Source organism: Lepisosteus platostomus, chromosome 18, assembly GCF_059453375.1.
Source record: "Lepisosteus platostomus isolate fLepPlt1 chromosome 18, fLepPlt1.hap1, whole genome shotgun sequence".
Classification (NCBI taxonomy): domain Eukaryota; kingdom Metazoa; phylum Chordata; class Actinopteri; order Semionotiformes; family Lepisosteidae; genus Lepisosteus; species Lepisosteus platostomus.
The window spans coordinates 5,369,454-5,391,487 of NC_142628.1; the positions used below are offsets into that span (position 1 = coordinate 5,369,454).

The window sequence follows — 22,034 nt, forward strand, 5'->3', positions numbered from 1 at the left end:
AAATTGATTTGAAATGACTTTTTTGTATTCCTCGTAACAGATTGTTCAAAACTGGCAATTATTATGAGATAACCACATACTGTACTTCTCTGTTTGATGTGCATTACCAGACATAAGTGAATCTACAACTACTATTGCACATTTTGCATGAGTTTTCTGTGTGTTCCCTGGTTTCTTCCCAAGGTCTCATATTGCTACTTGCTTTTCATGTAGAAAACCTTGTGTTTAGAACCGAGAACATATTTTAGAACATTTAACCCAGTTATGGGTTACCCAGGTGTTAACATTCAGAAATTAAAATTATGTTGATATTTCTGTGATTCTGAAAAGTACAAAACTGCAATTCAAGGTTATGGGTCCTCAGTTAACATACTCAAGGATTGTCCATTAATGAGAGGAAAATGACTGTTAAAAGCTCCAATCTTGCAGTGAAATACTATCCAGGTATTTTTGGCAATTTAAGATTTGGCAGTTACAGTTGAAATTTTTTGCATTTTATATAGAAACTTACCTTTATCCAGAAAGCTGTATTGTGCTTCTTGGTTTCCTATAGGATTTTAGTGTTAGTGTTACCTCACACATAAGAAGAAATATGACCATAGTTGTTTAATGCCAATACCATCGATTGATTTAGTTTTAACATGACCTTTGGCTCTTATTTTTTTTAATTTAATCAAAGACAAAAACAGTGAATTATTACAATGTAGGGCAGCTTCCAAGGTGTAAATGTGTTCTTTAATGACAAGACTCCTAAATGTGTATATTAATGACAAGACTCCTAAATGGTGAATACCATTTTACAATGGATTCGTACTATAATTCTCCTTCTTTTCTGGATTTTTGGACAGTATAGATTTAAAAGGAAAGATTAAACGCCAATACTGATTGAACACCAATAATTAATTCTGACAACACAAGTAAAGTTAAAATAAAATAAAATAGCAGCATATGATGAATACTTCTTTGAAGATGCTGAGCAGGTATGTGAAGTGTCAGAGGTAGCCAGGGCAATAACAGATCTCTGGTCACAAAGGCTTAAAAATGAAAGCTTTCTTTAAATTATTTATTTACATAAGACATTTTTTTGGCATTCAAATATATTTCTGAACAAAATATATTTTTGCGCAACAGCTGGTTTCCAGGGTGATGAGTTTTGGTAGTGCTATGGCAACACTTGGGACCCCCAAAGTTAGACAACGGCTACAGGCAGCGAATTCCAAATCAGCCTCTTGCTTGTCCCCTTAACAAAGTCCAGCAGAAAAGCATCACCATATGCAAAAAAAAGACTGGGAGAATATGTTTAAGACAAAAATAATGGAGAGCACTGTTGACCTACGACATGTCTTAAAAACAAACAACAAGCCACTGAGGATCTGTTTAGGCCTCAGCCTCAAACATCTTCTTCCTGCCTTCCATGCCAGCCTTCTCCTCGATGTTCTTGCGCCAGTCACCAACGTCACGCAGGTCTTGCTGCAAGAGCGCGGCAGAAACAACAGAGAGGTCAGAAAGAAGGCCGAGAGAACGAGCCTCATTTTCCTGGCTAAAGCTTGCTCAACACTGCTACCGAAAAAGTTCTATTAGGTACAATCGACCAAAACGCAGCAGTCGTGTTCAGAATTACTTGTAAAACTGCATAAAAGTATTTTTCTGTATGAATTGGAAGAAATAACACGACATCGAGTGGTTTTTGCGATGTGTTATAAATGTTACATGTTGTTATGTGTTACACTGTACATGTGCAATGTTTTTCTTATTTTTTGTAATAGTATAATGTGCAATGTTTTTCTTTTCTTCTCTTCAGAGTGCTGTGTGTCCATAAAAAAATTCCCTCATGGGACAATAAAAATCTTATCTTTTAAAGCCACATTCATGTTGGGCAGTGAGATGTTTTGGCTACTGATGTCCCTGACTCTTGTGCTGTTCCATATTGCACTACCTTAATTTTCACCGCTCAGCAAACCAGAATGCACTTACTTCCTTCTCCTCTTTCTTCACTTGTTTCAGGTTAGCTCTCAAATCCATGGAGACCTTGTGCTTGGAGCCTAGCAGTGCCTGCAGCATAGCGTCAGCTGACATACGCACTTTACGCAGAGCTGGTTTCTTGAATTTACCCTTCAGGTCAAACACTTTCATATTCAGGTCTTCAATCTGTCAGAGAAGACAGGATGTCTGAGTTCATCCTCGCCAACAACAAACCATGCTATCACATGCTCTAAAATGTAGGTGGTTGTTTTTACATATGCGTCTTAATACAGTTTGTTGCTCATGCAGAGTTTGAATAGTTAAATAAACTATTTTTGTATAATTCAGAATGCAGTGTAAGGAAAGTAATTAGTGATCAACTTAAGCACTAAGGATCTTTATGGAAATGTCTTGATTATTTAAGATGTTCAATAAAAAAGTTCAAAATCATTAAATTAAACTATGCAGCTGCAAAAACACCTAAGGCTTATTAAATGTCTTATTTAATCTTACAAGTCAAAGAACACTTCAAAAATATTTTTGTTAGAGGAGTAACAAGTATTATTATTAATTATTATTATTATTATTATTATTATTACCTCCTTGGCAGACTTGTTAACTTTGGATTGCAAGTCATACCTCTCCTCATCAACGACATCAATCTTGGTGTGGAGCTGTTTGCACAGTTCCTGGTGAGAAAAGACAACCATTTCAGCAGATATTCAAGAGTTAGATCCTGTAACTGCCAGTATTCTGATCTCAGAAAAATCTGAACCCATTTCATCACATGAAAGTGGCCTCGAGCTACTTGGAAGAGAGAACTATTTCGGCTCTACCTCTCTGAAAATTGCCATCCATAGGGCTCCACATAATTCAGGTACAGAACAGATCTTAATATTACATATATTCTACTGTTTTTTCAGTGATGCTGAGGAGGTGATTTCTGTTCAATACAGATAATTCATCAAATCACCCAGAACTTTAAAACATTACATGCACAAAAGGTACACCGAAACAAACGATTCGGCTCTTAGATTCATTTGTAAAATGTTCTTGTGGTTCTTTATGCCTCAACTGATACAGACAGCATTTAGAGTTTGCAGTTCACCTGCAATTCTTGAAGGGATCCACCCATGGAGAGTGGAGGGCAGTGCTCTTCCAGATACCTCTTCTTCTCTGCTTCTCTCTCAGTTTGTTCCTTCTCGATTTCTGTTTTAGCAATCTGAAGCATCAAACTCTGGAAGCCAGAATGATGTGCATTTCGTTAGAGCCATATCAGACAGGGGCAGTTAGATAACTATATGCTTTTATGAGATATGTGATACTCTCAGCTAGTCTGGATTTGACCATAAACCACAATGGTCTTGCTAGCTTCTATGGGGGCGGAGCGGTGGCTCTGTGGCTCAGGATCTGCGCCTGTGGCTGGAAGTTTGCCGGTTCAAATCCCGCAGCCGGTAGAGGAATCCTACTCTGTTGGGCCCCTGAGCAAGGCCATTTGCAGAAATTTCCCCTTTCTTATTAATTATTCTGTCCAATGTTCTCTCCTTCTAACACTGTTGTAACTCTTTGTTGGACTCATTCCTGCCAATGTTATCACCAGCATTTACTCTCTCCGAATTATTTGGCTTGCCTTCACTTTTCTTTACTTTTCTCTGGGTACACCATTACTCGGGCAGAGCGGTGGCTCTGTGGCTAAGGATCTGCGCCTGTGGCTGGAAGGTTGCTGGTTCAAATCCCACAGTCAGCAGAGGAATCCTACTCCTTTGGGCCCCTGAGCAAGGCCCTTAACCCCAACTCCTCCAGGGGTGCTGTACAATAGCTGACCCTGCGCTCTGACCCCAAGCTTCTCTCCCTGTCTGTGTGTCTATGTCTCATGGAGAGCAAGCTGGGATATGCGAAAAGACGAATTCCTAAAGCAAGAAATTGTATGGGGCTAATAAAGTGATGTTATGTTATGAAATACTGTACACCACACAGGAGGTGGCAGTCTGCTTCAGGCCTTTATTAGCCATATACAATTTCTTGCATTAGGAATTCATCAACCACTCCAGGGTAAGGGATGTTATATCAAGGAAGCCACTTGAACACAGAGTAGTTTATTAATTTTTAAATATAAACATCTGTGACTTGGTGAAGAAAAATCATTGAAAGCAAATAACACACTTTTTAAATTACAACAATACCAAAGATATTTGGCAGATGTAGTGTTATATAGTCCCCTTACCATAATTCATAATACTTTTAACCAATCAGAGTGTACTGTTTTGCAAGGCTATGATATATATATACACACACAAGGGGAAACATATGGTGAATAAACAGTATATATTATTGCATTTTTTAAAATGTGTTTGCCTGACAACCATTTTTAAATTCTGTTTGAGCATTCACCAGACTATATCTTTCAGAGACTTTATACAACTGTACTGATTTTCTAAATATGGCAGGAATACAGCTCCGTACAATTTAGAGAAAGAGTTACCATCAGGTTTGTTTCTTGAAATGTAGTTTTGAAAAGTACCCTACCTTCAGATGCTGTTTTCGGCTGGTTGACATCTTTTTCCTTTTAAGTTAAAAAGATTGAAAAAACAGCATAAGTTCATCACATTTCACTGTTCAGATAAGTTTAACAAAAACAAAGTGTTGAGGAATCAGCAAGACATTTTAAACCCAATTTGCTTTGAGAAATCAAGGAATGGACAGATTTTATTTCTTGAAACTAGGAATAAATGGCTTCAGAAGCACATGAACTGCCAACTTCTGACCTTTGACCTGCAACTGGGGACAGAAAAAGGCCTGCTTCTTTTCTTTTTTACAATGCATAGCACCACTGCAATCTAGAGAAAAGTGTCTTCACCTTTTAAAATATTCTTTTAAAAAAACATGATCCATGTCACCACCAAAACCAAAAAAGTAAATGGATATTGTTGTCTGAAACCAAGCAAAGTTTATTAGATAGGTGGCCTTAATCTGAATAAAATATTTGATGGATTAGACATTTAAAATAAAGATTACAAGTATAGCTATAAACAATATATTTCTCTTGTTTAAGCATTATATAGCAAACTTCATATGTCCTCTTGGAAATTAACAAATTTCATATCTCACCCTTTCTTCTATCAGATTTTATTCTGAGTTAAACAGAAACTGGGAGAATTGTATGGAGGGGAAGTCGGACTATTTTGTGAGATAAAATGCCTTACATTGTCCAGAAGAAAGTAATTATCCAAAAGACAGCTAAAGAAGAATGGTTATAATAACTGATACTGTGGAGAATACAGAGACTTGAAAATGTATACAGAGAAATACTTACTCCGACATTTTGACTTGATCTTGTTTTCACAACCTGTGATAAAAAAATGGAAGAAAACAAACTATACTTGTATTACAATTCAATTAAATGCATGCTTTAAATGTCCCTCATAAATATAAAGTCATTATTATATATTACACTGGCACATTATGACATTATAGACCTTTGGCTACTGATTACTTGAGTCATTTGCCTTTATGAACAAAATCAAAATGAGGAAGCACAAACCAATAAATTATAAAGCAATAATGTTAACCGCTACAGTACATCCTAGCATTCCAAGGGGGGCTATTTCAGATCCACAGCTTGGGCACCTAAGAGCAAGAAAGTGCTTCTAAATTTGGGCAGATGAAAGGGGTCAGCTGTCTTGGACTGTCTTTGCTATGGCAGGCCTGCCTCTTGGAGGCATTAAAACCTGACACCATGACAGGTGGCACCACGTCTGGCTTCTAGAAGGACGTCTTTGGCATTTTTAAGACCATTAAGGCACAAGACCACCGCAGGCCATAATCGACACTTCTGGAATAGGGTGTGTATAATCATCCAAAGGACCTGGATAATTTAAAAATGCCTTTTATTTTGACATTCAAATTCTACACACTGTAACGAAAGCAAAGGAATACATTCCAAAAACAGACTTATTAATAGACATTATTAGCCTTCACATTGAAATGCTGAGCAAGTGAGACTGGCAAAATTTCGTTTTGTGAGAAGATTCCCCATTTTCAAACCATCAGCACCAAAACAAAACACACTGCTCACTGTAACTAATACACAATTAATTGAAAACAAATTTTAAATAGGCAAAAACAAGTTAATCTTTGCTTCATTCCATTCATTAAACCAAACGATGACTGCATAACGGCAGTACTCCAGGGCATCACTCTCTCACTGTAGCTGGCCCTTCCTCCTGTATAACACCACAAAAATGAAAATCCAGCTTGCACAACACATACATCATCAATATTCTCCACCGGTTGACTGTAAAACCAGGGCAGGGCAGTAAAAGCCCCAGTACAGTAACTGAAGGTTAAAAACTCACCTACGAGCGAAGAGCAGGAGCAGGACAGACCTGGTGGAGGGATGGAAACGACTGGCAAGCCACAGGCAGCTGAAATGCTAAGAAGGTATAAATGGCTTCCTATGATGGCTCAGCAAAACCCCACCTTTCTGTTTATGGAAGTGGATTCTTCCACTAACCAATTGCATGGCAGACCCCTGAAATACTAGCAACCCCCTCTGTCCCCTTCATTATAAATAACCCTTCCTTCAAGATGTCTTCTAAGACTTCACGGTGTGCCAAAATAAAATACTTCAACAAACACAGCCATGCATCAATATGGACTGGTTTTCAAATGCACAGCATTTTAGTTTGATAACCATGACCGGGCAAAAAGTAGTAGGCTTCAGTATAAGGAAAAAAGGAAAACTAATGGCATAGCCTGCGAAACAGGAAAAAAATATGTTATATAACATGTATGTATAAATATATACAGTATATATATAATATTTACATGTTATTGTAAACTGTCTTCAATCAGTGGTTTGGTTTTAATTCACATACAATCCCTTAAATATCCCTAATAATCCCTGAAATGAAGAATTTCAGCACCACCTTATGGTAAAACATAGAACAGATCACAGTGAACCACTTTGCCTAAACTATTAAAAGAGCACTCTTTTCAATACAGATCTACACTTGTAGACCACTATAAATCTGTAAAGATAAAAAGGACCACCTTTCCCATTACAAAATGTGGGTACACCGTAGGTCCAGTTCTATAATGTTAGTTGTTAGTCTTGAGTGGCACCGTATAATATTTAAATCAGACAGAAATTAAAAACTAATGCATATCCAGAAGTTTAGTAAACTAATGATCCAGAGCATGAAACTGACCCCAGGCTGATCTCTGATGGCCAGTTTTGTGCTTTTCACCTGGCATCTCGGGAAAGGAACATACAGGCAGCAAAATCCCCTGACCTTTGCACTCATGTTGTGATCTAAACTTGTCCAGTGTTTATTCAATTGTTCTTTGCTAACCATGTGCCTCTCTGAGCCAGGTGGAGAGTGGCTAAGGCAAATCTTCTCCTCAGCACATTTGTCACAGGGTCATGATGTGTGAAAGACAGGAGATGCCTGGATTAGCAGTCACCCACTAGTATCCAAGCCTGTGAGCATACAGTATATAAAGCATAGGAGTGATATCTGCACATGCGACTGCAAAAAAAGATGAAAAAACTGAAGGTCTAAGCCTCTCTCATTGTTTTCCTTTTTTTTTTCAAAAATAACACTAGAGAATTAACTTACTATGAAAGGGGAACCAATTCAGCACTTCACTTTTAATGTTTAAAATTCCATATATAAATACATGGGCCTCGTATGTATGATACAGACAGTACATTGCTTCACAGATTCCATAAAGAAACATCTTTCCAGTCCGAACGAGGACACCAACACATTCCGTCTACAAAAATCACCTGAGCGTGGAAGTCCTTACACCTAGCTACCGTAAATGACATGAAGAAACCTGCAGCAGTTCATTTTAAGGAACATTATAAACAAGAAAGCCTACTTGAAAATAAAACTAAGGAATTTTTAGGAAAACTTAAAATGTGTAAAACACCTATTCAGCATCAAAAACAGAAATATGATGTCTTTCATTGGTCACCACATTTTGCATTGTTAAAAAATTACTGGCACTATACAGACCACTTTATTACACAGAGTTTACAATATTACAATACCTTTGAATTGGATTGAATCTGCACCCAGGCATTACATCACAAGGCATTTGACAGAGGAAACTATACCATCAGTGTCTGCAGCATACAGCATCAAGCTCCAAATCTGAAACTGCAGCTCCATACAGCACGTGTCTGTGTCTGAGCACTAACACAGGACAGATATAAAAAAGGCACCAACCAGAGCAGACATTCTACACACTGTGAAGGGAAAAATGACTAACAGTTTCACTGTCGATGTGCTCAAGGTACCGGTAAGTCAGCTACAAAATCTGGGGATGACAATAAAATAAAACTAATCATAAGGTAAAATAGATAACCATAACATTCTATTGTTTGCTCATTAGGATTCCATTGTACAGCCAAACCTGCAGAACCCTTAAACTGCAACAAAACTTTTGTCATGTGAAGAATGTGTGTGTGAAAATAAACTAGTATTGTACCAGTTTTTGGGGCAAAATACTCTTGCTTTGTTTCCCTGTTTTACAGTGAGAAGAATGCCAAGATATCGTCTTTATTGAACAGTACTTTTAGCAGATTATTGACAAACATGATCCCTTTTGTCCTATGTATTACTCTGATGTCTAAATTTCTGATTTGCAGCCTTTCAAATGTAAATACAGAAACAGATCGGCACTGAAGGATTTACACCTCTGCCGAGTGCCAGGCTGAAAGCAAGCAGACAAGTAGCAAGGGCCAGTAAGGTTTCATTTCAAATAAAATCTATAGGTAATATCTAAATCGGTGTTATTTTACTACTACATGCCCCATGTCTATGATAATTTGCTTATAATCAACTAAACATCCTCCTTTTTTCAACAACATAGCTCACAACCTTCCTTTATTTACAGAAGTGTTCCACTCGTTACTTCATCTATTCAGGTTCTTATAAATGAAGGGGCCATTAAAACACACAGGTGACACATCTATACAGCTGGTTTGAAAAGGTTTTCTGCCACAGCAGCACTTCTCCTTTGAATCATAAAGTGTCAATGCATCCCAATCATTTAAAAACTTCTAAAATAAAGAAAACTTTACTACCAAGATTACATTTTAACGTTGACATGTAAAGAGTTGAATTTTTGTAATGCAGGTCAGGTGTTTTTCTTTAAATATTCCAAGGCTCTTTCATTAGAAAGTGATAACAGGGGGTTCTGCAGTTCAGAAATCAATTTCCAAAAATACCAATTTAGCAAAAATAACAAGAACTGCTCAGTTAAAAGTCCCTCATGCACCAATGCAGTGAATACACAATAGCAAACATGGACAGAGGGTTCAACCAGAAGCTCGTCCTTCTCCTGGAGTACAATAAAGGAGCACTTGAGATTAGCCATCAATAGGACTGAAACTATGACAATCTGTCTAACATAATTTCCAATTCTTATGTCTCCATTTTTAAATGAATTTGGTATTGTTCAATGACAGACATAAAAATCCAGAGCTCAGAATCCAATATCCAGATATGCTGGTATAATTAATAATTTACACCAACTGAGAAAAAAACTGCCAGGCGATTAAAAGTGTCACAGAGACATTCTTGGTTCATTTTACCACACATCATTTATGCAACACTGACTACTAGATCAGGACACAGTGGTATGCAATTATAATAAGAATTTAAATTGACGCCTGCATTTTCTGTCTTCAAAAATAAGCTTTCATACAGTCTCAGGATCTTACAATGCCCTCTGAACCATGTCCTGCAGCTCAACAACCTGGTCAGCATTTAAGTCTTCTACCTCCTCTTCCAGCAGCCATGTCTGACTGACATCACCTGGTCCCCTGAGATCACATATATGAAAATTCCCCTGATAGGTGTTGTTAAGACGGTTCATCTTCCTGTCCTCAAAAATGTAACAGCAGGTCTTTCAAGTCTACTTACTTTATGTGTGTCCTGTAATAAACTAAAAGATAGAGTCATCATTTCCAAATTGATCTGGACTACCAACAAATGTTCAATCTCTTGGTTTTTAATCCCATTAAAAAGGTTGTCACAGAGCACACGGGCTCAAGTCAGTGATGCACTCAAGGATATCCATTTTAAAAGCGAACATTTTTAGTGCAGGTCTTTTTTTACCAGAGCAACTCGACACTAGAACATCTTATTCACTATAGCTGAAAAGAGGGAAGCCTTCAGTTTTTTCACTGGAAAAAAAAAAAGCTACGTTAAGTCCAGGCCATTTTCCTGGAAATGGCTTGCTTGAAACACTCTGGGTCCACATTGCACCCTGGCCTCAGCAACCTCTCCAAGTTAACCAGTATGTTCTGATGACACTCTTGAATATTGACAGGGTATTTGGCTCTGAGGAACTCGTAAGCCGCAATCAGTCTCATGTTCTGCTTAACCATGAGGTACTGGATTATACAAGTGGGAGCCAACGAGTACCCATCCCTGCAGTGGATCAGAACCCTCTTTCGCTTCTCGGTCGAGGCGTTGATGCACTCGTTGATGTCCTCAAAGCAGCGCTGCTTCAGGGCCTCCGTCTCCCCATTGCACAGGCCACTGATGTCCACCTTGAGGCGTGACCAGCTGTGCTTGGTGCCTCGAGAGCAGGTACAGGGGATGAGGCACATTTTCTGCTCCCCCGGTAAGCTGCTCATGTCAATAATGCTGTCTATGTTGTTCCGGCAGAGGATACGCCCGCTATAGGCCGCATTGAGGTTGCCAACGTAGATGTAGTCTGTCACTTTGGAGATGACCGGCTCGGAGTAGTGGAAATGCTCGGGGATGCTCTGCTTGGCCTCCAAGGTGTCCTCCCCTTTGCTCCCCCCTCTCCTGCTGCTGTTGCGGAGCTTTTTCGAACCCGACCTGGAAGGGAGATTGGAGTCCGACTCGGAGCTGCTGTTCCAGGGGGGAGAGAACAAGGAGAAGCGGCTGGAGGACTTGCTCTTCGTCAGGGTCTCGACGGGGCTGGGCAGACTGGAGCTGCTGTTCGAGCCCGAGGCACAGAAGAGAGAGGCTCTCTCCAGGGAACCGGTGCTGCTGGCTGCTCCTGCACTGTGTGCCTGCTCCATCTACAGGGAAAGAGGCTCGACAGATCAGCTCATACTCCTGTCACACAAGAAGCCCCAGTTTTATAAATCAAGCAGATTACAAATATCACGGCATAAATACAGCACTGAATACTTAACACAATGGACGAAGCTTTCCTTGCTGTTTCTAACAATAAATTAGAATTAAAAATCAAAAACAACGTTGAACAGAAGGCATCTCATATTTGTCCCTATAATCAAGAACAGTAAAGTGAGATTTAAATGTGCATTCTGGACTTTAACTGTAAACAATGTGGCTTGTTGATGTGAGATCAGGAAGTAACAGTAAACAATGCTTACAACAACGCTAGAACACAAGAAGATTACGCAAGAAGCTTATTGGCTTATCTAGCCAATAGCAGCATTATGTTCCCATGGCTTAACTTCAGCCAAATGTCCTGGAAGTTGGTTCTAGACTCCCAGAATCCTGTGTACAAAGAACTGTCTTGGACTTACATGGAGCTTAATTTCCACTTATGTCACCTGGATCTTTAAGAAATTTCTGACCTATTCAAACAAATATTGTATAAACTGTGTACCACTGAATGAGAATTTGATACATACTGTATTATGGGGAACACAGTCTTACGGGCAGTGATGGGACAAACCATGAGGATACATTCCTAACGTAAATGATGCTGGCATCCACTGGTCAGTACTATTGTAGTGCAACGGAATGTGTTCCCCATGGCTCCAATGCTATGTGTACCACATCTCACCTCTCCACAGCGGACAACTAGCACCACAGAACTCGATAGAAATTGCAGTCAGCTAGGCTTACAAGTTCCCTGCCACAGCCCTCCCGAGAGAATTACACCTCCGTTTGTTTCACTCTGAAACAAGAAACGAGCCCCATTTCGGCCGGGACCTCCCGCCCCCCAACCGGTGGGAGTACCTGAGCTTTGAGGTTGTTCTTCCAGTCCTGCGTCTCCAGGGCCCGGAACCTGCCGCTGCTGTCGGACGACACCGACAGGCAGAGGGGGCGGTGGGCTCGCACCCGCAGCTGGGGAGTCAAGGCCATGCCTGCTGGCTTCTGCTCAGGCTGCTCGCTGCTACTCATGATGAGGTTCGGACAGGAACCTGGAACGAAACCACAAAGCGATCGCAATCGATGAGAGACTCCCAGGCTTACCGGACATAGCCTGACGGCAATCCCTGACAAAGTTTTCGTTTATAACCTACTCTGTTGTATATTTAAATTATTAAATCACTCCATATAAGGGTATTGCATAGATATTGCTTAGTAAAAGACCTATCACACTTCATACAAAAGCATATTTTAGGTTTCAAGCCATTGCTGACTTAATTAAGTATAATTGTAACTTGGTGGGACACTTATTAAATGTTGTCTTTTACCCATAAGGCTTTAATTAAAAACTACTGCTAACAAACAGCCTCTCCAGAAGGAGTAAGACGGATTCACTCAAGAACAGTTCCCTCAAAACTCACTTACTGGGATGAAAACTGACAGGAATGGACACATACTGCATCGGAAATCTGAATTACATCAGCTGAAGGGTTAGATGAGAATATTCATAACCTCCCACCAATACACATTTAGAATATCAAGTCTATGGTTGTTACATAAGCTTTGTTTAACTGCTGTAAAATATTCTAATCAACAGCAGAATGAAAAGCATTACAATAACATATTGCACGCAAATGTGCACAATGTGACAGGGGAGGCCTTATAAGAACACTGTAAGAGGATACTGGTCAAATAGCACAACTGTCATAAAATATCAAGTGGGAACATGCCAATGAATCACAGCTGTAAAACCTAGACTTGGAATATTTGCGATGCTAATTTTAAGTGTGGGTAGCAAGAACTGGTGATTGAACACAGAAGCCCTTGATGTTAAGCAAACTGATATTTAACTACATTAACTATAGAGACCTTCATAATCTCCAGTTCTGCTTCTTGTGATAATGATTGTGAGTGAGTGTCTCTTGGCTTTTTTCACAATCTTGAGGGCACATCTCATGCACAGTTCCCTTCAAATCTATTTTTTTTTAAATCAGGAATCAGGAGAAGAAAACAGCCTTAGAGTTCTGAATAACTTTTGAGCTGCTAAATCTGTAAACCTGTGCATGTCCTGTTTGTACTGTATAATTATTTCCAAGCTTATCTGGAAAATGCATGCTTGTTAAATACCCGGAGGACAACAGTGACATTCCCTGTCTTGGATCCATTTTACAATGAATTTCCGTTATAAGAAGGTGGTTAAACAAAATAACTAATTCTTCTACCAAAGCATATGGATCTTGACATTGACTTTATACTGAGTTCAAAGGAAAAGAAAACAAAGAATAATACAGAAATTACTCAGGCCTCATTGAAGGTACCATTATTTTTTAGCCTCCCAAACCCAGGTTCATATTCAAGATTTTAATGCAAAAACATCTGGTAGCAGAAATCACATTTGCAGCTACAGCTGTCTGCACAGGCACGTTACCCAACTTGTACATTTTCACAAATCATGTGATAAATCCTGTTTCCGTACTTATAATATTCTAATATCAATACACCAAGTTCTGAAGTGCCTACTCCCTTGATAGTAAAACTATGTGCTGTGATAATGAAAACTGGCATCAAATAGCTTTTTTACAAAGTGCTTTTAATTACCAAAATCACACTATTTCATTTTTTTTCTCCAATCTAACCCAAGATCTTTGAAAAGACCCATAGGCTAAATCATTTATTGAATTAAGGGTGTTAGTCTCTATGTAGTTACCATCACAAATTATACAACTCAATATTGGAGAATGCACTGTATTCTCCTTTGCAAGCTTTATATTAGCAATGAGTTTGAAGGATAAAACATTGAGCATTGGGATGGTTTATTAATTCTATTGTATTCTTAACCCAAATCAAAAATGAAGAATATTAACGCTGAATACAAAAGTTAAAACATAAGTAATTATTGTGATTGAAATCATGGAACCAATCTCTGAAATACAGTTTTCATGTTGCAGCATGGCAGTAGTTAAAGGTATTGCAACCAGGACTTAATATTTTTCATTAAAAAAGTATTTGATTTTCTAAATATGGAAGTATATTTGTAGTGCCTTAAGTACCTGTGTGGTGCTGTTTTAAAGACTCCCAGTCATACTGCATTTTTAAAATATAGAATAAAATCTGATGTCATATCAACAAACGACTAAGACCTTAATAAATTAAGACTTAAAAACTGTAAATAATGCCCATCACAAACCTAAATTCATTATAAATATAGTCTTACCATCAACATGATTTGCATTGTTTCCTGATACAATATAGGATCAGAGTTAATGCCTCTGGTAAAGTCTGGTATAATCAACCACATTCAAATGAGATTAAAGACAGAATCAAATGTAACTGTGGGCCCAGGCTCAGAAAGGACAAAAGCTTCTTTCACAGTGCCTTGCTAATAATTAACACGGAATGTCTGTTGTGACTCACAACAGGTCACAAGTTAGTTAAAAAGTGGGCTAGGAGAACATCAATATTTGCCAATGTCACTGAAACTAATTAGAAAAGATAAGATGCTATCCTTATGAACAGCCCATCTGTAAAACAAGGTTGTGTTTAGTGGTGCTCCTCTTAATTTGACTGATAAAAGCTGTGACCACAACTAGCTTCACTGCCACATGTCAGTGTAACAAAATAGGTTGTGTTCTGACCACCATGGCCTTTAGCTTCTGAAGCCCGTGACTTAAGCTTCATTGTATTTTTTTTCACAATGATTCCTGGAAACTGTTTCCATACAAAAGTTGCAAACCCCAGCAACAAGGCCCTTAAAAGAGAAAGGAGTTGCATCAAACAGTGCAAACAAAATGAAAGATGTGAATTTATTTTTGTTCAATTTACCTGTGCTTTTCTAGGTTTTTGAAAAGGTTTGCAGGCCCGCCCTATAGCAGTATTGTATGGGAATGAACCCATTCACAGCGCACAGTTGTTTCAGATGAGCAGCCACAGGCCCAGCAGGTGCCCTGACTTACCAGTAGCGCATTCCGAACGAGCAATGGATGGCAGTGAACACGCGTGAATCGTTAAGGTATTATGGAGATGCTTAACAATCATGCCTGCAAAACAAGAGAAAAGTTCTGAGAGCCTTCAAATTGCAGGTAGCTTTACCACGTGTGTACCTCAACCAATTCCACAAGAGTTATGACAATGCCTGACAAAATCTGAAAAACAAATGCACTGGTGCTGTGAAGGCTTTTGAGGAAAGTCGATAAGACTGCATAATGAACGCATTTGTTTTCAGATTTTGCAAACCGCAAGTTGTTGTACATATGAGACAAAGTGAAACATTTTAATATTATGTTAGAAATTTCACACATACTCCAAGTCAACACAGAATGTTTGAAAATACTGCAAAAATACAAACAATTTTACTGGATTCCAGGTATAAGAGCCTAGAGCTCACATACACTTGAAAGTGATCAGGTTTGTGCATCAAGAAATTACATTTGCCATTTCAGCAATCACCATATTTTAACTACTAGTCAACAAGAAACGCAAATTGAAACAAAGGTAAGCTTTTGTCATTTATGCCAGTTTCTATATTGCCTTTTTGCAAACAAAAAAACTCACTAAATATGCACATAAATAGGAAATAAGTCATTTTATATCTGTCTGTCGGCAACATGATGTTTTACCTAATTACCACCCACTGGTTTCACCTGTAAGCATTCATATAATATGTTTTAACAGAGAACTCATAATTCAATTATATTATTTTTTACAGGCAGTGAGATTGTCATTTACCAATGACAAGCTATGAAACCAGTTGTTTAACCACCTGGAAAGGAAGTTAAAGATTTCTGTGACAACACACTGTTCATACAGTCTATTTTTCCATGTAGGAGAGGTCAGATATAAAATGCTTTCCAGAAAACTGCATGATTCTTATAGTCAGGGCTTTGTCTTCCAGAAGGCTTTTCATCTAAGTGCTTCTTTAATCACCTGTAGTGCCATTCTTCTTAGAATGTAACTTTTTATCCAACAGCTTAAGTGCTATAAAGTCTTTGTTCCATTTTTCTATGGATTCCATCTTCCGTCCTCCTGTAAACATAAAGAAGAGTTCGGGTTTTAATGTTTTGGTATAAACTTGCTTTTAAAAGAAATTGAGATTGTATTTTTACAACCGGAACACAATCTTTAAAGAATAAAAACACACTTATATAGGAGTTTGGAAAAACTTCACAAAAGATACACGAATCAATTAAGGAATACACCTTATCAGGACGACAACCTTGAATCTTAGAAAAAACTACAAAGATCTATTATTTATCACCTTTGGGCATTCTAGATTGTGTCTTATTTGTTAAAAAAACGTAACGTTTTAAAGAAAGGGAAACAAGTTAGGAAAAAACAGCACTGGAGTAGATCAGTAAATAAACAGGAAAGTCTTCTTGTTGATCATAGGCTCATCCTAATGGGGGTCCAATTTTCTTGCTACTGTGCTTTAACCCCGTTAAAGAGTACTCTAAGCGTCAAATAGAACTCAACAGTTAATCAGCAAAATGCACATTCAAGAGTAAATACTGAGTTATTGATCTACATCTGAAAAACAACGCCTTTTTAAAAAATATGCAAAGGAACAAAATAATGAATGAACACAAGAATGCTCGTTACCACGACAGCTACCGAGAAAAAACCGTGACAATACCGACAATACAGAAAATTTAATCAGTCTCATTTTATCAAACAAGATCCTACAAATGCAGTACCCGCAAACACTGGCTGTGCGCACAGTTTATTTATTCTACAAATGCAGCTCTTGGAAAATTACATTTTGGATTTATTCTAAAAAATGATGCATAATGTTACAAATGTATAATACCGACGGTACAAATAACTTGACTCCCACGCAACGTTCAAAAATAAACGGGCACAAAAATGCCATTACAGAAATCACATTGCTGATATTTCTATACTCTTTCAGTACATATATCACACTATTCGTTCGATTTTCCTGTCGAAGTTAGTAAAGTATTAATTAACTGTTTTATTAGTGATGCACAAAGGAATTAATATACCAGTCCAAACTTAGCTACTGCAGTACCATTATCAGCTGTAGTGATAACGCAGTGAATATGGCCATATTTTTACAAATTGCATGCACAGCATTTGTACGTAGCCCTATACAAAGCGACTGGAAAACACATTTCTCAAATGAATACGGCACCTAAATAAATGTTTTGACCTTTCACAAAATAAATTAAGCACAAACCCTCTCGCCATTCACTCTTTCTATCTGGACACAGCTGGAAGAGGCTCACGTGGGCAACCAATTCGCTCAAAAAAACGCGACAGGAGTGGAATGCTGGTAAGTGTAGTTTGAATCGGCAGTAGTTGTAGGCTAAAAAGATGGTGTTACAGATTTGTACAACACCCACACTGTTTTAAACGATACAGTTCAAAATACACCGGGGACAAAAAGATTTAAACATTTTTTACTACATAGGCCACATGCCTCAGCCTCCGTTCCTACCAAAAACCCATCAGTAAAATAACTCGGTGACAATGTGCAGTACATTATCAAATCTACAAAGTGTGCTAAGCATTAGTAGAAATACATCACTCTGCTGTATTTATGTTGTTAGGGTTTTAAGAAAATAAGGTATACATTGGATATAGATTAAATAGAGTCAACGGTATTTAAATTTTTTGATCATTAATAAGTACAATGTTAACATATAAGGGATTCAGAGGTGAACCTTAGCATTAAAAAAATATAGTAAAAGTAGTAGAATCTCTCCTATTATTTTCATTATATCCACTTGATGTGTTTTTTTTTTAATGTTTGGTCTCACTTTTAAAAACCCCAGTCACACACTGGGGCAACTGGGGAGTAATTTGGAAGTGTACTATAGGAAGACTCCTCTGAACTGCCCACCTCACACCTGGGCCACTTATCCTTTAACTTCATAGGCACCACAGTCCACCGCCCACAGCCCGACTGGAGAAGAGCCGCTCGCCTGTGAGCACCCAGAGGCCAGAGTGAGCGCTGTGTCGCTGTGAGAGAGGGGAGCCCTTACTGGCCACAGTAACTTTACACACTCTACACTATTCTCTACACCTTACTACGTTTTAAAATGATTTTCCCTCAGCTTCATGTTAAAATGTATTTTCGTGTATCCTGTACTTCTTAAGAGTAACTTTCCCCAATGCTGGATTTGATCTGTTGAATGTCAAGCCTGGTGAAAATCAAGAAAGTAGAATGCCCTACTTATTAAGAGAACAATTCATTTGTGCCACTTCTGTGTTGGAGGCTGGATTAAGTCAACACACTGACACTCAACATTAGAGGTTGAGAGCTAATTACCTCTAGCTTAGCAAGATATTGCAGGCAAACAGAGCTTATTAATCATAGACTACGATCTGGGCGACCACAAGTCGCCACTCTCTGGCACTAACACCAAGATTGGTGTGATGATACAAGTGTGATGGTCAGGATAGGAGAATCTCACCCACCATTCACCCAACCATCCATCGTCTAACTGCTCCTTCCAGACGTTCACCTGTTGTTGTGTCTGATTGCCAACTTGACTGCATGGCTCTACACACTGTATATTACACCCTGGCACCTTACTTGCTGCTCTTGCTGCAGGCTTGTGCTGATGTGACAACATTCCAGCTGGAAACACGTGTCCTTATGTTGCTTGTGTGACCACAACTTTCTCACAAAATAAGAGAGAGACAAGAGATCACTTTATTGGCCATATACAATTTCTTGTATTAGGAATTTGTCTTTTCGCATACCCCAACCTGCTCTCCATGAGACACACAGACAGGGAGAGAAGCTGGGGCTCAGAGCGCAGGGTCAGCCATTGATACGGCGCCCCTGGAGCAGTTGGGGCTAAGGGCCTTGCTCAGGGCCCCAGTGGAGTAGGATTCCTCTGCCAGCCACGGGATATAAACCGGCAACCTTCCAGCCACAGGCGCAGATCCTCAACCACAGAGCCACAAAATGAGAGGTTGCAACTACTCTCCAGATGTGAAGGCCACTGAACTGGCAGGGCATGTGGCATCTAGGATTCAGAGACCGGTCAGCAAGAGAGGCTTTATGAGAGGAGGGGGACGGAATGCCAGCAGACATCATCTGTAACCAAGTGCAAAGCATGTGTTGCAGATTTACAGTTTCATCCTTTCCAGTCATTCACACTTACAGCTTGTGATTGTGACAGTTGACCACCTCTTGTTTAACCGTACCCTGTTGATTAGACATTTTCATCAGAATAATTAGCATATCTGTGCCATGTCTGTTCAATGTCAGTGAACCTGCTATAAATATATACCATATTTAATATATGCAATAGGTACAATAATATACACAATAGTAATAATATTGGTTATAGGAAATCATTCAACATATACTGTACCTCAAGGACAGTTTACAGAGCCTTGCTTTTTATTTTATTGGTTAGGAAACAGTGTGTAACCAGAACTTTACAAAATACCAGTATATAAAAGAATTTCAAATGTCAAATATTTTGAGTTGAAAAGGGTTTTGTTTTTATGCCAAGCTGTAAATAGAAAGGGGGTTTAGCACTTATTCATTTTTTCAAGGCTGTGAGTAAGAAACAAACATTGAAATGGGTTTTACAGACACTGAGCGAACAGTACCTCGTGTGGGCTGTATCTAGAACAGGATTGTGTGCAGAAGAATGAAAAATGCCTTGAGTTATACTCAGGTTTTCATGGAATTTCTCATCCTTCCCTGCTACTGAGATTCGACCGTCATTATCAACGTTGATTTTGAAGAACATTTGAAGAACATAAAGGCACAGTTCACCTTATTAAGAAATGCACACATTTTGTGATTGTTTTGGGGGGATATCTTAATGATGTGCCGCAGCACACAAGAGTTGCAGTAGCAGTAGAATCAAGAATGAAAACATAGAAACAGAATAAAGTGATTTATAGAAGGCCAAATATATTTAGCCAGTTTCGACTATGATGATTTTTTTAATAAAACCTTTTATTTGAAAAGAATATCTTTATCATTTGTTTTTTTACATCTAATTCTTTTATCTGAGCCTTGTTATTATTGTTAAAGACTGCCTTGTGTAAAGCTTTAAATGTGCATTTTTTCTATTAATTATATTGTAACATGAATTTTCCATCAGAGGAAAAACAATGTATTTGATGTTAGTCAAATTAATTTACAACAAAAACTTTTAATTACAAAAAATAACTTTTTTCTTAAATAATAGCCGTAAGCTTCCTATAGTAATGTATGTTTATAATAACAGTTTTAAAATTCTAGAACAAATGGGATACTCTAATACTGCACATTTTGTTTTCTACAAAGTTCCATACTCATACAGTATATATATATAAAATATAATACATATCTAGTAAAGTTATACATGCATTTAGAATATAAGCACACAAGTAGATTAATTGTCAATATACTGTATATACTGGCAAATTAGCTTTTGCCGATTAATTAATTCTGTAGTCTCAAATTTGTGTTAAAATGGTCAGTAGCAAGACATTTTTGTGATTGCATTTCCTAAAGCGGCATTAACTAGAATGCATGCTTTAATCAACAATTACAGTATGTACACCAATACTACAGAAAAAACATCTTAACTTTCTTAATTATTGAACCAAAAAAATAAAAAATGGCCTCACCTTGGTATGCTCAGTTAAGTAGGATAATGTCCATATGGTTCATTCACACCATAGAGCTCTCAGTTATCAGCACTGCAGTGAGACTGCTCTGTATGACCAGATTAATGAAGAAACGATTGAGTGCAATTACTTATCTATCTTCTCTATGGCACACTGTAATTGGACAGCTTTAGCCCTTTCAAGGTATCCTGGTTACAGAGCCAAGGGTGATGTCACTGTTTAATTCTAGTGTGCTTAGGTAGCATATGGTATACTTTCCCTAGAAGGAAGACTTAATAAGCAAAGCAAGTCAAACTGATTGTGTTAACTACAGTATAGCACTGATGGATGTTAAAGAGTACTGTAACATGTTGCCACTCTTTAAATTTACTATATCTTGCATGGTAGCACACTTACTTAAAACTCATTTGCACAAGGCATTGTCTTTTTAGACCCACCAACACTGCTAATGTTGAATATTGTCCTTTTTGTCCTTAATATAATAATTCTGAACAATTAATTTGAAACATGTTATTGTGTTCCATGAAAGTAAGAATCCTTTAATGTCTTATGTATTATGAGCCACATTATAAAAACATTTGGCATTCTGATATTATGCTTGGATTTTTTTACTTTATAGTGAGACACTGCAAACAACCTTTGTGTCAGAGTAAATAAGTAAATAATAGCTCCATCGCCCATTGTACAAAGAGGTACATTGTAGTGTCTTCCTCATCTCTATGGCCAGGTAGTGAGGAAATATCTATTAAGAGGGGAGTGTGGTGATCATATCCAATGATCCAATCACAAAATATTTATTGCATAATGTCATTCATATCTCTTTAATTTTATTCATATGAAGTAGTTGCAACAGTAATTCTGCTCAGTAAGGGAGGAACTGCAGATTCAGACATTTGGCATCTATGTTTGGCTGAGGAGCCAGTGGAGCGAAGCTGTCATCTATGGATTATCACTGAATGTCTTCAAATCAGAATGTCCAGTACAATTACTATTGTTAAGACCAGTTTCTGCTGGTCTATTTCCTTCATAGTGAATTGTAAAACAGACATGTTACAGAATGTTTTCACTGTATTTAGATAATAACCTCAAACACACAAAAATGCATGAAATAAATCAGGTTGTGAATGGGTTGTTAGGTTGTCATTACTTTTCCAGAGATGAATCAATACTTTTTATTTTAAATTGTTCTGCAATATTAGTGTAATAAAAATAAAAGATTAACAGAATATACTTGCGTGAGCTATATTAATACAAGCTACAAATAATACAGAATATAGAAAAGTCTCAATTTTTTTGTAAGGTGTGGAAATTCTGCCTTCACATACGGTAATGTGCAAAATCATGTAAAATGAT

At 38.0% G+C, this 22,034-nt stretch overlaps 2 protein-coding genes across 3 annotated transcripts; both read right to left on the reverse strand.

The window, feature by feature from the left end:
• Positions 1–1,049: 1,049 nt before the first annotated feature.
• On the reverse strand, positions 1,050–6,421 carry LOC148645498 (troponin I, fast skeletal muscle-like). 2 transcript variants are annotated; one of them, XM_088611044.1, is made up of 7 exons: positions 6,318–6,421; positions 5,276–5,308; positions 4,489–4,525; positions 3,071–3,199; positions 2,562–2,651; positions 1,975–2,148; positions 1,050–1,470 (listed from the first exon to the last, which is right to left on the reverse strand). In XM_088611044.1, exons 2-7 carry the CDS (start codon positions 5,281–5,283, stop codon positions 1,378–1,380), a joined length of 531 nt encoding a protein of 176 aa, XP_088467170.1. In that variant the 5' UTR covers positions 5,284–5,308; positions 6,318–6,421; the 3' UTR covers positions 1,050–1,377. The 2 variants fall into 2 exon arrangements, with proteins under 2 accessions (XP_088467170.1, XP_088467172.1); XM_088611046.1 differs by lacking the exon at positions 6,318–6,421 and having other exon boundaries at positions 5,276–5,329.
• A 1,175-nt stretch (positions 6,422–7,596) lies between these two features.
• On the reverse strand, positions 7,597–17,346 carry LOC148645499 (uncharacterized). The gene is made up of 5 exons (XM_088611043.1): positions 17,272–17,346; positions 16,002–16,100; positions 15,032–15,115; positions 11,946–12,130; positions 7,597–11,032 (listed from the first exon to the last, which is right to left on the reverse strand). Exons 2-5 carry the CDS (start codon positions 16,087–16,089, stop codon positions 10,184–10,186), a joined length of 1,206 nt encoding a protein of 401 aa, XP_088467169.1. The 5' UTR covers positions 16,090–16,100; positions 17,272–17,346; the 3' UTR covers positions 7,597–10,183.
• Between the last annotated feature and the right edge of the window lie 4,688 nt (positions 17,347–22,034).

Coding starts and splice junctions, on each gene's coding strand:
- LOC148645499 (XM_088611043.1), bottom strand. CDS start 16,089: ATGGAATCCATAGAAAAATGGAACAAAGACTTTATAGCACTTAAGCTG. Junction 15,116..16,001: donor TAAGAAGAATGGCACTACAG/GTGATTAAAGAA, acceptor CTTGTTTTGCAG/GCATGATTGTTAAGCATCTC. Junction 11,033..11,945: donor AGAACAACCTCAAAGCTCAG/GTACTCCCACCG, acceptor CTTTCCCTGTAG/ATGGAGCAGGCACACAGTGC.
- LOC148645498 (XM_088611044.1), bottom strand. Junction 3,200..4,488: donor GCCGAAAACAGCATCTGAAG/GTAGGGTACTTT, acceptor TCTGGCTTCCAG/AGTTTGATGCTTCAGATTGC. Junction 2,652..3,070: donor GATCCCTTCAAGAATTGCAG/GTGAACTGCAAA, acceptor TTTTCTCACCAG/GAACTGTGCAAACAGCTCCA.